We start from the raw sequence: 13,237 nt of genomic DNA on the forward strand, positions 1-13,237 counted from the left end.
GGTTTTGACACGGGAGACAAAACCCGCGGAGCGAAGGACTGTGAATGGTAAAAGCACCAAGGAGGCCGAGGGGAGAGCAAAAAGGAGGCGGTGTGCCTTTGTAGTCGGGGAGGAATGCGGAAATGTCCCCGCTCCGTGTCAAACCTCTCTGAAGGGGGTCAGGCCACATTCAGCCGGCGTGGGAAAGCCAGGCAGAGACGGAGCGCGCGCACATACACACACACACACACACACAGCTCAGTACAAGTGAGCGGGGCTGCAGTTCCATAGGCCTATCCGGGGATATGCCGAAAGGCTATGGAAAGGGGGTAGGAAAAAAATTAGAAAGGAGAAAAATCTAAAGAAGAGCGTGGTTTTTGGAGGGGCTGTATCACGCGTTTGCCTTTGTCCTATGACCCCCACCACCACCATCATACACCCCCACCCACAAAGTTGCAGTGAGAGTGTGTGTGAGTTTTCGTACTGCCCACCACCCCCTCCTCCTCCCTTGTTTGAGTGTCTCTCCCTGGGCTGGTGCAGTAGCCTAGTGAGGGATGGGGGGTTAGAGAGCCTGCACCGTCCAACTACCTGTGTGGCCCCTACATGGAGGACAGTGGACAGTGATGCGGGTCAATTTTTATTTATTTTTATTCAGACACTGAATGCCTCCTCAGCGTTTTGCATTTTCTCGGACACGCAAGACGTTGCGACAGTTTATTGACAACATAAACCAAGGTAAACAGCGAGAGTGTGGATGTTTAATGCAGAATGTTGTGACAAAATATGTCTCTGAAGCTGAAAAAAATTGTTTTACAATAAAAGTTGAAACCGAGCAGAGCGCATCCCCTAGGCTTGCTAGACATTATTTTTAATTAGCCCATTTGAGCCCACGCACAATTAAATTAGAAAAATTAGAGGAAGCTGGCCGAGCTAATGTTAACACTCTTAAAACTCTGTTGCCTCATTGTTTTACACATTTGTTTCGTTTCGGGGCTCGAAAGTCGAGGTTTGCGGCGTTTTAAATGGACTGTTGCTGTAGGAAGTTCAGACAATGCAATCAGTAGACATGAGCCACGTGCTCGACAAGTTTGTGTCGCACACTCTGATAAAACAGGACAGGGAAAGCAGTGCCCTGGTTATCTCGTTTACTTAAAGCAGCGTGGCGTGTAAGGTTTGTCCCTCTCTGTTTGCGTGTTGTCTTTAAAAAAAGAATAACATTATTTTAAAATGTCCTATTTAAGACAGCGCTGCGCGAGCACAACCTCAACAAGTTGCACGCGCGGACTGCTTTGTTTTTAAATGCGCGAGACAGTTTGTTTAAAGCGAGCCTAGTTTAAAAAAAGAGGCTAAATACGGTTAATTTTCATTATTTTTTACATGACTTTGTGTTGCTGGTAGGAGGACATGAGTTGCTGTGCGTAATAGGAGGAGGAGGAGTGGAAGTTGGGACGCAACGGGGCTCTTGTGTTGATAGTCGGAATAAAACATGATGACAGTCCTGTTATTGCCTACCTGGAGCTCCGTTTGACCAAATCTGACAAAGATGGTGTCTTCCCCCATCTGTGTCTCCCTGTCGTCTAGGCATTGCGCGTGCCAACTTTTTTCTGTGAATATGCCTTTGTGAGAGACTCTCTGGCTCGTCACCCTCCCTGGGATTCCCCATATTTTCAACAAGAGACGAGGAGAGCAAGGGAAGAAAGAAAGAAAAAATCTGCAAAAATGGAAAAAGAGAGCATTGCCACTCAATATGAGCCCGTGGCCGAGATCGGAGAGGGCGCTTATGGCAAAGTGTACAAGGCGAGAGATTTGAAGAACGGGGGACGCTTTGTAGCCCTAAAAAGAGTTCGTGTCCAGACGGAGGAAGAGGGGATGCCTCTCTCAACCATCCGGGAGGTGGCGGTACTGAGGCAGCTTGAAGCCTTTGAGCACCCCAATGTTGTCAGGTAAGTGAGGGGGGAGAGGTGGGTAGCCCTATGCGTGTGTGTGTGTTTGTATTTGTTTGAGGAAGAGGGTGGCAAATAATGATACATTTTGTGTATGTCTATAAGACAGGCACATGCTAGGCCTACTTCCTTTTTTGCAAGCTGTGTGGTGACAACCATACTGCCTCATATGACCTTTAAGACAGGCCTACATTCGTGCCTGTCCTGTGTTTTTGTGGCGGAGGCCTTTAACTCTTTTCTGCTGACAATATGAAAAGAAATTGGGTTGCATAACCAGCCTGTTGCTGCTGCCTCAGGTATAGGTGCACACCTGAAGGATCAATAACTTTCCCCCATTTTCAATGTTGTCTGTCTGCATTGTTAAGCTTCCCCTTTAGTGTGAATTTAACCCTGTGCCTTCCTCGCCATTAATTGGTCTGCTCCGGCCACATTGAGCCGCCTACGTGCACATTCCCATAAAAAGTGTAACTCCACTCGGCTTTAAATATCAAGCCGGCCCTGTCTGAAAGACGCAACAACTTTACTAACCGGTGGCTTTTCACCCTCTTGCCACCAAGAAAGGGCTCTGGTATGCAGGAGATCATGATCTCAACGAGACGTCCTGTTTGAATTAAAGGATTCACTTTTAGAAGCCAAAACACTACTCTATTTAAGTAGTGTTTTAGTGTTTGGTACCCAGTCACTATCTTGCTCACGAGCACTTTGACAGGACAGACGAGCATTCATTTACACACGTCACTGACGTCAGATTGGAATACATTGGTTTCCATTCAAAGCTTTTCTTTCCAACGAAAAGGCCTTCACCTTTTGATATGATATTTGAATCTTACATCACTTTATTTAGATTATTTATCAAGATATATATCAAGATATTTTCTGAATAAATATTGTAAACTCATGAGTGTAAACAATGACATATGTTTCAGCTTTCAAGTGAGCCCTGTTAACAATAATATATCACAAATGAGCCCCTACAACTAGTAATGAATAGTATTTTATTTGGTAAAAAAAAAATTTAATTAAAAATAACTATAACAAAAACGTGTCGCATGTTTGATGCACTCTGTGTATCTATGTGGGGGTGTGCTCATCTGTACTATGTCGTCCAGTTGCCCTTGAGCAAGGCGCTCTCCCAGCTCAGTTACTGTACATCGTGCTGGGTTTACTGAGTATAACTATTTTGAACATAGATCTCCAGCATATTTTTGCTCATCTTTTCTCTGCACGTTGAACCTGTTTTCTTTTACTTTTGATATGAAATTGTTCCCTCTGGTCTGCAGTCAGATAACACGTCAGACCTTGGCACTGTCCATGGTGTGACCTTGGTATCCGTTTTATTGTGGAATATTGAGTGCTTTGAGGTCTAAGAGGAATCTCTAAATGGATGTTTTAGAAGCACCATCTTGTGCCCCAAATAATAATTCCCCAGTGTATCAATGAATGAAAGAGGATAATGGTTTCCTCCTAATGGGATCACAATGGGGATTTGTTCCTACTGGAAAACTGGTCAGTTTTCTATGTTTTAACACAGTGTTTTGATCAAACCTTGTGCACAACCGTGAAAGCATGAGTTCAGATGCTACGCAGAAGCATTGGTCGCGGAAAATTGCGGCTCAGCCATCAGCTCTTTGAACTCTCAACATGAAAACTTCACTTTTCCTCCAGTTTAGCAAACCAACATTAGCCAAGCAGCTCCAACCAGGAAGGGTGCATTGTGGGCCTTCTGTGTGACTCCAGGCCAACCCCTGGATGTTTGTAATGAGGCCCATTATTCATTCCATATGTTCAGTGTCTGCTGAGAGCCCCCATTGTAGCCCAACAATCGAGCTGCGAGGGGCGTTTAACCCCAGCGCTTGAAGAGGAGGGCGCCGTCTATTCTGTGACATCATGCACAGAACTAATACCTTGAATGAATCGGCCCTCACTGACTCCAGCGTTTCCAAGTCCACTGATTACAAGGGTGTTGGCAGAGAGCGCCTCGTTGGATAGGAATGAAAGAGTTTCCAAAGAGATTTAGTCATTTCTTTTCCAAGCTTAGAATTTAAAGGCCTTATGTAGATTAGCTAGGTTGAGTTATTGCAGCACGTGTTGGAGGTTGATTAAAATATTGATGTGGCATTATAATAAGTTAAAAGCAGTTACCGGTAGGTACCCTTAGTTGGTAATGTCACATAATATGAAAGCTTTTTAGGAAACCCATATTGGGTTCATTACCCTAACATGTCAAGGCAGGGGTTTAATATAATAATCAAGTGTATTTGTTTATGTAGCCAGATGCCAGTTTGAATCGAAATACAAGTAATCTGGCTACATAAAGAAATAAACTTGATTATTATATTATCACTATAATATTAATTCCCATAACATGTCTTGGGTCAATAAATATTTATAGACAATAAATATATTGTCTATAAATTGTCCCTGAGTAACAGGAGACAATATTATTACTTTTCTATTTCGTAGCATACAGATTAAAACTGACATATGATATTTACCACTTTATTGGGTCATTTAAATAATGCCAAACTTTCAAGGATATGTGCTCACAGTGACTCACTTCTCTGTAAAGTGCCAACACTGTGTGTGTGTGTGTGTGTGTGTGTGTGTGTGTGTGTGTGTGTGATATATCTTCATGGTTGTTGTGATGGAAGATGCTACCTCTGCAGCAGCTACAGGCAGGGTCCGCTCAGCTTCCCAGAGAGCATCAGGAGTTGTCATAGTGCCGGTTGAGGAATGCCGCTTGTGGTCCACAGCTCTTTGAAGAGGACACACTGGCTAGCTTTTTTTCAGCTTTTCACCAAAGCCTGCCTTGGCAGGTTTCAACATAATCTGGATTCTTGGCCTTAGTGTGTTGCCTAGTGAAACACAACCATAAACACTGTTGTTTGGTGCTTGATGGTCTTGAATCTTCAAAAGCTTTACAGCACATCATTCTGGTCACTCTAGAGCAGGGGTGTCCAAACTTTTTTCACTGAGGGCCACATACAGACAAATCTACGAAGGGCCGGGCCACTTTGCAAAAATAACACATTTATCAGGACATGTAGCTGCTCTGATGTTTAGTGTCATAGTGTATTCGTAAATTGTAATCCTTCCTCACGGCAACACTTTACTTGTACATTAAACAGATACATTCCCCCTCTTGTTAAATGCCATTGATACACCCAGTGTTTTCTGCTTTTGCGTCCAATGTCCAGCTAGGTGAAAATAGCAGCCAGCCGAGATCCCGCCCCTCCAAGTAGGGTCCGGGGCAATAAAACGCGGGCCGCAGTTGGCCCACGGGCCGTAGTTTGGACACCCCTGCTCTAGGGTCTAGGCAATAGGCATGTTAATTTTCTCTCAAACCTTTCCGTAATATAGAAATACCCAGCAGGCTAGAGTCCAGGCTCTGTTTCTCAACTTTTCAATTGAAAGTCTTGGAATGGTTAATGCTTTCCTCCTGACCAACCACCACAAAGCAGATCTGTTCAACTCTCAGCTGTTGAGGTTTCATTGGAAGAGATTCTTTTTCCATAACTGAATTTAGGAAAGATTTGTAAAAGAAAAAAAATGAAAGCTACAGTAGGATAGCCTCTGTCCCTTGTGTCTTGTTGTTTTCCAATAGAACCTTTTCACATGCAGACTTGTGGCCTGTCATAGCATGAAATGTCTCAATGTCTGAACTGGCATCATTGTCATCAGTTCCACCTGTTTGACATGTATGCTGCTGTGTATGAAAGTATAAAATGGATGCAATAAAGAAAGCATTCAAAAGCTTTGCACATATGATGCTGTTTTCTTGAAATTTACTCAAAAGGCAAGATAGTTATTCGACATTATACCTACAATTTATAGTCTGTTATCTCAATTTACAATTGAGTGTTAAATATAAAGAAAAACAGTCACTGAGCGAACAAGAGAATGAAGATAAAGACCACTTTTTAAGTTAAACAAGTGACATTACAATACATCTTGTTAAAAGAACAAACATGCCGAAATGTTAACAAAGTGGTGGTTGAGTCTTATTAGTTACACTATACTAGCTTGTGGACTCCATTAAATCGGTTGTATTGATCTGCTGTACCTGTTCCTTATTGTTCTAGGTTGTTTGATGTGTGTACAGTATCTCGGAACGACCGGGAAACCAAACTCACTCTGGTCTTTGAGCACGTGGATCAGGACTTGACCACCTACCTGGAGAAGGCCCCCGACCCTGGGGTACCACCCGAGACCATCAAGGTAACCAATGTTATCACTGTTTAACTATAAGTACTCTGGTGGATAAAATGGCGTCTCAAATGACAATTTTTTTGCTGTACTGATCAGCTAGGTAGGCAATAAATAAATAGTATTCCATGACCAATTAGAAAACATGTCAGAGGGTAATTTGAAAAAAAAAATGACTGTGCCGTTTCTATTTCAAATAGAAAGGGAAGCTATTTGCTAATCCTCTCTGCGGCTTGAACATTGCGTGACCACAGCCTATGTATGTCTTTATGGTACTGACTGAGTTCTCTTTGGCCAGAGACTCACGAGGACAGAGTGCACTTCCCTCCCGACATCAGAGGTACTGGAGCGTTTTGAAGGGCAGCACATGTGGCAGATGGGGTTCCAAATTAGAGGCTCCCCCACCATCTCTATTTTCACTCTGCCCGTCTCTCCCTCCCAAGTTTACACTGTATTAACAGATGGAGAATGAGGGGGGGGAAAAAAAGTGTGTCTGTGTGTGAGAAATGAATAAAAGTACAACATTTAAACTCACCAGCGCTATGAATGTCTCCAGGTCATCTGATAAAACCCACAAAGTGTGCATTACATACTTTGCCAAAAGTCGGGAAATGGATGTGTCACCGACTCCTGTGCCTCTGTAACTGTCTTTTTGTTCAACTCTTTCCCACACTTGTACCTTTTTTATTCAAATCCTCTTTATCATGTTTCACCCCAAGGTCTGTAAATGTATCGTGCACATTATTGGAGAGTATACATCTCTATTTTTGGACAGAGGGGCCCTCACAGTTTAAAGTGTCATATTTGAAACAGAGAAGTCCTGGAAGCTAGAGTAACCGTTGGTTTATCACCCCAGGGCGGGCTTTATGTATGTACGTTTTGTATCGTCTGTAATGTTGGTGGGATGCTGTGCAAGCGTAGACGAGTCAGGTAGATCACACCTGAGGCTTTCCCAGGGTGCGATACAGTGTGTGTGCTACTGTATTTTCTATGGATATCTCAGAGCGGTGATGATTGGGTTGTTGTTGGGGCTCCAAATAGTGTACCTTTTTACTGTAATACCGAAGCAGCAAGTACATGAATGACAAACCGTTGAATAGTTTAATAAATGTAATGTAATGATACAACTATTGTTCAGAAGTAATCATTAATATTCATAGCCATTTTATTGTTCATGAGGTATACATTTAATAATATTTGTAGCTAATCATTTATTGTGGTGCTTAAACGCTGAGCAGATCATAATTGAGTTATCAATCACAATCTGTGGGGTACAACTACTGGTGGTATACTTGAAAAGACTACAGTGTTGCGTCTTGCGACTTAAGGCAAAAATGTTTTAACTTTTTAGCTGTTCCAAATGGCCACACTCATAGGCGGGACGAAAGGCCTGCTGTTATAGGAACCCATGAGACGCAATAATCGATGAAATGTGAGAAAAGCAGTTTTTCGGGCAACTGTTGAACTCTTTTCTAAGGCGTTCATGGTGTTGCATTTAATTGTGTGCGCAAAAAGTAATGGGAGTGGTAAAACAAAGAAGGAAAAATAGACAGCTTTGTAAGAAAGTATTTAAAAGAAACTTGTAATTTCTTGCCGCTACAAACCTAGCCAGTCACTATGTGAAGTTAGATTTCAAGCTTGAGATTGTTTGACAATGCCGCCTACCCAAATCCTGTTGTTGGCACATTTTGGGGGAAAATGTTTTGTGGGCAGCTGGACCATCGACAATGACCTGTTTGAAGCATCCGGGCCCCTTAAGGCATCCCTCCATCTTTTGCTTTCTGCCTAACATCCATACAGCTGGAGGCTTGAGGGGACAGAGGGACTGATTGAGTCACAAGATGACACTAGCACCATTGCTTGTTATTTCTAGGACAGTGGACACGACCCAATAACACCCCCACCCCCCTCCCACTACAACTACATTTTTCCTTCGCTATACCAGATTAAACCAGATATACCCAATAATTTTAGCACACCGTTGCTGATTTAATTGAACACTCCTATTAATTTGCCACCCTTGAATACCCTGAACCGAGGAAGTTTTCATGGAAAGACCCCAAACCAAAAAGAACAGGCAAACTGAACCGGTCTACCCCCCCCAAACACCCAACCCCGGCCCAGCCTGTCCACTTCAGTCCCCCCACCCTCCATCACCCACTCAGCCTTACTCAAGACCCACCACATGGCCATTGATGAAAGGTCCTCCTCCAGGAATCAAATGAGCTGGAAGGACATCAAGGAGCCGGGCAGCCCCAGCCTCAGTGCTCCTCGTCCGGGCCAGCGCTTGGGTCTTGCCCACCCTCCTCTGAAACCACCGTCCAAGCTTCTACAACTCCATTCTTCGGGCCCATGAAGGGGGAGGTTAATGAAGCATGGGGAGGGAATTACACTAACGCTAACCGGCAGATGTCCCATATTGTGCCCAGCTACAATAAACAATATGGCTGCCTCTGGTACATTTGCATTAGAAAAGGAGGTGCACTCAGAAAGCTATGTTTTGACTGCATCTTACAGAGGGGCTGACTACTTTTCTCCTGGTCCTCCTGGTGCTTTTTCGGTGTGTTGCCTTGTAGCTCGATTTTGTTCGCTTATAGGCCAATTGTTTTTGTGGGCTTGCCAGTTGAAGACAGTTGTGTGTTGAGAAACCCTTGTCAGTTTTCCTGCCACGGAAATCAACCCTGTGTGACGCTATTGCTCGTTGTGCCACATATGATCCAAAACTCTGAAGCAGTATTCATTTAGCTATTCAAATGTCTTAACTCGGTGTTTCCCTGGTGGCAATGCCACAAGTTATGCTGTTGAACAAAGTTAGAATATTCTTCATTATTCTGTTGTGAGGGTAATTGATACGGCACAGAAGATGGCTCAGGACAAAGGGGCCAAGATTGTTTGTGTGTTTGTCCAAGAGTCACACTTCTGAGATAATTAGTGTTTACTAGGAAATGCTGTTGAATGGAAGCAAGGCGAAATGGCTATTTAAAGCGGAGAGGAACTGAGGGGGTGGCCCGCTATTGTGTCAGCCCCCCTCCATACATACACAATATAACCAACTGCCTGCCTCTCTCCTATGGCCTTGGCTGTCTGCTGCCCTCCTCGCTTGGGTCATGGCTGGATGGAGATGTAGAAAGGAAGGTCTGTTTATGCATCCTGCCTGCCCTTGGTCAGAGGGCACACACGCACATGCACACACACACACACACACACACACACACACACACACACACACACACACACACACACACACACACACACACACACACAGAGTCTGAGGTCCACACACACACACACAAATAGAGATGTAGTTAAACACACATTATGTGAACACAGACCAGAGGGACACTCAGTTTGTGTGCACACACACACCACTCCCCATCTCCACAGTGCTGTGTGTGGGGCGCCCTGTCTCCTCCTCTGTGGCCAGCACAGCAGCCAGCCCCGCGCCGTTTGCTAATGTTTTCTGCTTGAGTGTGCAGGCCCCTTTGACTCACTCACCAGCTGGCCGGCCAGTGAATAGAGCTGCGGGCCCAGGTCCATGTCACTTGTGAGGTCTTGGCAGTGGGTTTTGGGGGTGTGTGTTGGGGGCATGTGTGTGTGTGTGTGTGTGTGTATTGGGAAGGGTGTGTGTTTTTTCTAGGGGGGGTGTACAGACTAGGATGCAACACACCACACCACTACCAGCATCAATGCATTTCCCTTTACAAATGTCTCTCTTTTCTCTTCTTTAATATATACATTGTCTCCTTTACCACATTTTGTTTTCGAACAGACTAAATGATTGTGGAGACAATTGTTTTATTACCATCATGGATATAGTCAGATTTTTTTTTTATATTTGACTAGCATTTACATAAACAGGTTCCCCTAGATTTTATTTTATGAAATGATCCCAACCGTAGCACCGCCACAACCACCTGACCACCATCCCTTGTAATGACTTGTTATCTATTTACAGGTGCAAGACCTGTTTGAGAGGATTTCGGTTTGAAAAGAACAAGTCCAAGCTGGTTTTGACATAGTTCATTGCTGATCACGCCAGTTTACATTTGCTAATGTGTCATGGATGCAGTGCCTTTGGCCATTTCAGGGGTCTGCTTTTGAGCATAAAAAGAGCAACAAGCACTAGTTAACTCAAGCAAGACAGCTGCTGAGAAAGAGGTGTGTGTGTGTGTGTGTGTGTGTGTGTGTGTGTGTGTGTGTGTGTGTGTGTGTGTGTGTGTGTGTGTGTGTGTGTGTGTGTGTGTGTGTGTGTGTGTGTGTGTGTGTGTGTGTGTGTGTGTGTGTGTGTGTGTGTGTGTGTGTGTGTGTGTGTGTGTGTGTGTGTGTGTGTGTGTGTGTGTGTGTGTGTGTGTGTGTGATCAAACATCTGCTACAGTTGACAAGAAAAGACACAGGCCCCCCTTCATGCCACAGTGTCTCAGCCTTTTATACTTAACTTTCTCACTGCAGGGTCTTATAATTCAGTCCTTACTGCAGGGTCTTATAATTCAGTCCTTTTGTCGTCTGGTTTGACAGGGGAATTCATTCAGGTGTTGCTGTAGAGGTGTGTGGGGGTCATGAAGCCATCTGTCTTTGACATTTTGCAAGAGCAGTTTAAGACGGAACTATTTCTAATAACGGTTCGGATTCAATCACACTCTGTGTCACAAATATGAATAAGCCTATTAAAGGCCAGGACACACCAGTCCGACACGTTCCGACTACCCAAAAACTGGAGTCGCCGTTTCAGGAAGCTCCAGTCTTTCCGTTGCGGCCCAAAAACACACTGAGACGACTGCTTATTTTCCGTACGTCCCGCGCTTGTAATGTCTCCACAACAGCAGGCGGCGCTAATCTGTATTGTGGCCCGAAAAAATACGAAAGCCGGAAATGATGGGACAGCTCTCTAGAGCATAAACATAGATAGAAATACGTATTTATATTTATGGACCATAAGAGCACAATTTTTAGCAGAGAGTGTCGAGCATGGTGTCGAGCAGTCAACAAGGGTTGATGCATGTGAGTACTCGCAAAACGAAACGAACAAACACATTAAAACGATGGCTAGCTGTTGTTAGCTGTTTGTGCTACCCGCCTCACTTCCGGGCTTCACTGATTCGCTAGCCCTCCACCAATCAAATTGCTCCAAATGAAAGACGGTCGGCCGCCGATTGAACATGTCCAATCGGCGGCCGACAGGCTCAAAACAAGTCCGACGACCTCTACATCGGCCGACGTCACGGCACACACCAAACAGATTCGTCTTTTTTTTTGACGACGGCGATTATCGGGCTGGTGTGTCCTGGCCTTTAGAGTGCTGTTTGCTCAATCTCACACTCCATCAGTGTCATTTATATATTGGAGACCTCAGACCCTTTCATGACTTCAAAAATCCCAACGCCTCAATCATCCTCATCCCAATTTAGTTGTATGAATTCTTCTGTTCTGATGATGTTAACCAAAATCCACCCTTCTCTCTCTCTCTCTCTCTCTCTCTCTGTCTGTCTCTCTCTCTCTCTTTGTTGTCTTGTTGTCCTACAGGATATGATGTACCAGCTGCTCCAGGGGCTGGACTTCCTGCATTCGCACCGCGTGGTCCACCGTGACCTGAAGCCCCAGAACATCCTGGTGACCAGCGGAGGACAGATCAAACTGGCCGACTTTGGTCTGGCGCGCATCTACAGCTTCCAGATGGCGCTCACCTCTGTGGTGAGTTACCCTGTCCTGTCTTTTTCCCCCCAAAGCCAGCCGCACTCATCCAATAGTTTCTTTCACAATCCAGTGACTCAAAACAAACACTGTGAAGCCCAGCTGATGACCCCAAAGTGGGTCGCGGGCTGTTTTTAATTCTGGGTCACGGACACAAATAGACTTGGATAAGGGAATAGGACATGACCTAATATAATAGCCTGTGATGTCAGATTGGGAGGACAGAGCAGCTCTATTGCACCTGTAACACATTCGGTTCTACAGCTGCATCCTCATTCTTATGTTCAAGGTCTTGATGCCATTGTGCAGATTTCACCCATGAATTAGCAGTCAATACAACATGTATACAACATACAAATAACCAAAAAGAGACGAACCAAATAAACACAGAAAACACACAAAGACAAGTATAAAAAGAATGTAGCCACCCCATTTACCCACACTTAATATTAGTTATCAACCAATTGCCAGTATTAGGATCTTTTGGAAGACATCTAAAGTAGAGCTGCAACGATTAATCGATTATTAAAATAATCGCCAACTATTTTGATAATCGATTAATCGTTTTGAGTAATTTTTGAATAAAAAATGTCAATTCTCTGATTTCAGCTTCTCAAATGTGAATATTTTCTGGTTTCTTTAATCCTATTATGACAGTAAACTGAAATATCTGTGTGTCTTGGACAAAACAATACATTTGAGGACGTCAACATGGGCTTTGGAAAATGTATCAACATTTTTCACCATTTTCTGACATTTTACGGACCAAAACACTAATCGATTAATAATCGAGAAAATAATTGACAGATTAATCGATTATCAAAATAATCGTTAGTTGCAGCCCTAATCTAAAGAGTCACGTAGAACATTTTTGTATGTCTCTGTGCATTGCATGTATCATATCATTATCATTGCACCTTTCTATTCATTCACTACTCAAACTTAAGTAGTCATTCTGATCAAGGCTTTTTGATAGAGAGAGAGACACACACACACACACACACACACACACACACCGCCTTGAACTGCCCGTCCCATCTCCAGAGAGTTTGATGAAAAGCGTCTCATGTGATGTAGCGGGCACTTATGGGGCATCGGCGGGTCGCTGTGCAGCGCCGGGCCAAATGATAGGCCTTCTCTGTGTAAAGTGAGAGCCCAGGGCCCCCGCGGTCGGTCTCAGGAATCCCTCAGTGGCTGTTGCAGACAGGGATGGGACAGACGAGAAGAGACACACACCCCTCCCTCCCCACTGGCGGCGCTTTGATGTCCAACTGTTGAGCTCTGGGCTCTGATGACCAGATAAAATGGAAAGGGAGAGGAGGCTGAAAGGAGTCTTTGGAAGACTTTGAAATAGGAAGAGATGAGACTTTTTAAGATAAGGGGAGCCAGCGACAGTGGCTCAGTAACTTGTATACGCCTTT

The 13,237-nt window shown here is 44.2% G+C and overlaps 1 protein-coding gene across 2 annotated transcripts in view; it reads left to right on the top strand.

The window, feature by feature from the left end:
* Nucleotides 1-323: 323 nt before the first annotated feature.
* Nucleotides 324-13,237, top strand: part of cdk6 (cyclin dependent kinase 6) — a 32,886-nt gene continuing 19,972 nt past the window's right edge. Inside the window, exons 1-4 of one of the 2 annotated variants that reach the window (XM_080045989.1) lie at nt 324-714; nt 1,378-1,922; nt 6,005-6,140; nt 11,649-11,816. In XM_080045989.1, coding sequence (XP_079902115.1) covers nt 1,699-1,922; nt 6,005-6,140; nt 11,649-11,816 — 528 coding nt within the window. In that variant the 5' untranslated portion in view covers nt 324-714; nt 1,378-1,698. The remainder of the gene's footprint in view (nt 715-1,377; nt 1,923-6,004; nt 6,141-11,648; nt 11,817-13,237) is intronic. The other variant, XM_080045990.1, reaches the window with a different exon arrangement.

This window comes from Ammodytes marinus (genome assembly GCF_949987685.1).
Source record: "Ammodytes marinus genome assembly, chromosome: 17".
Classification (NCBI taxonomy): domain Eukaryota; kingdom Metazoa; phylum Chordata; class Actinopteri; order Uranoscopiformes; family Ammodytidae; genus Ammodytes; species Ammodytes marinus.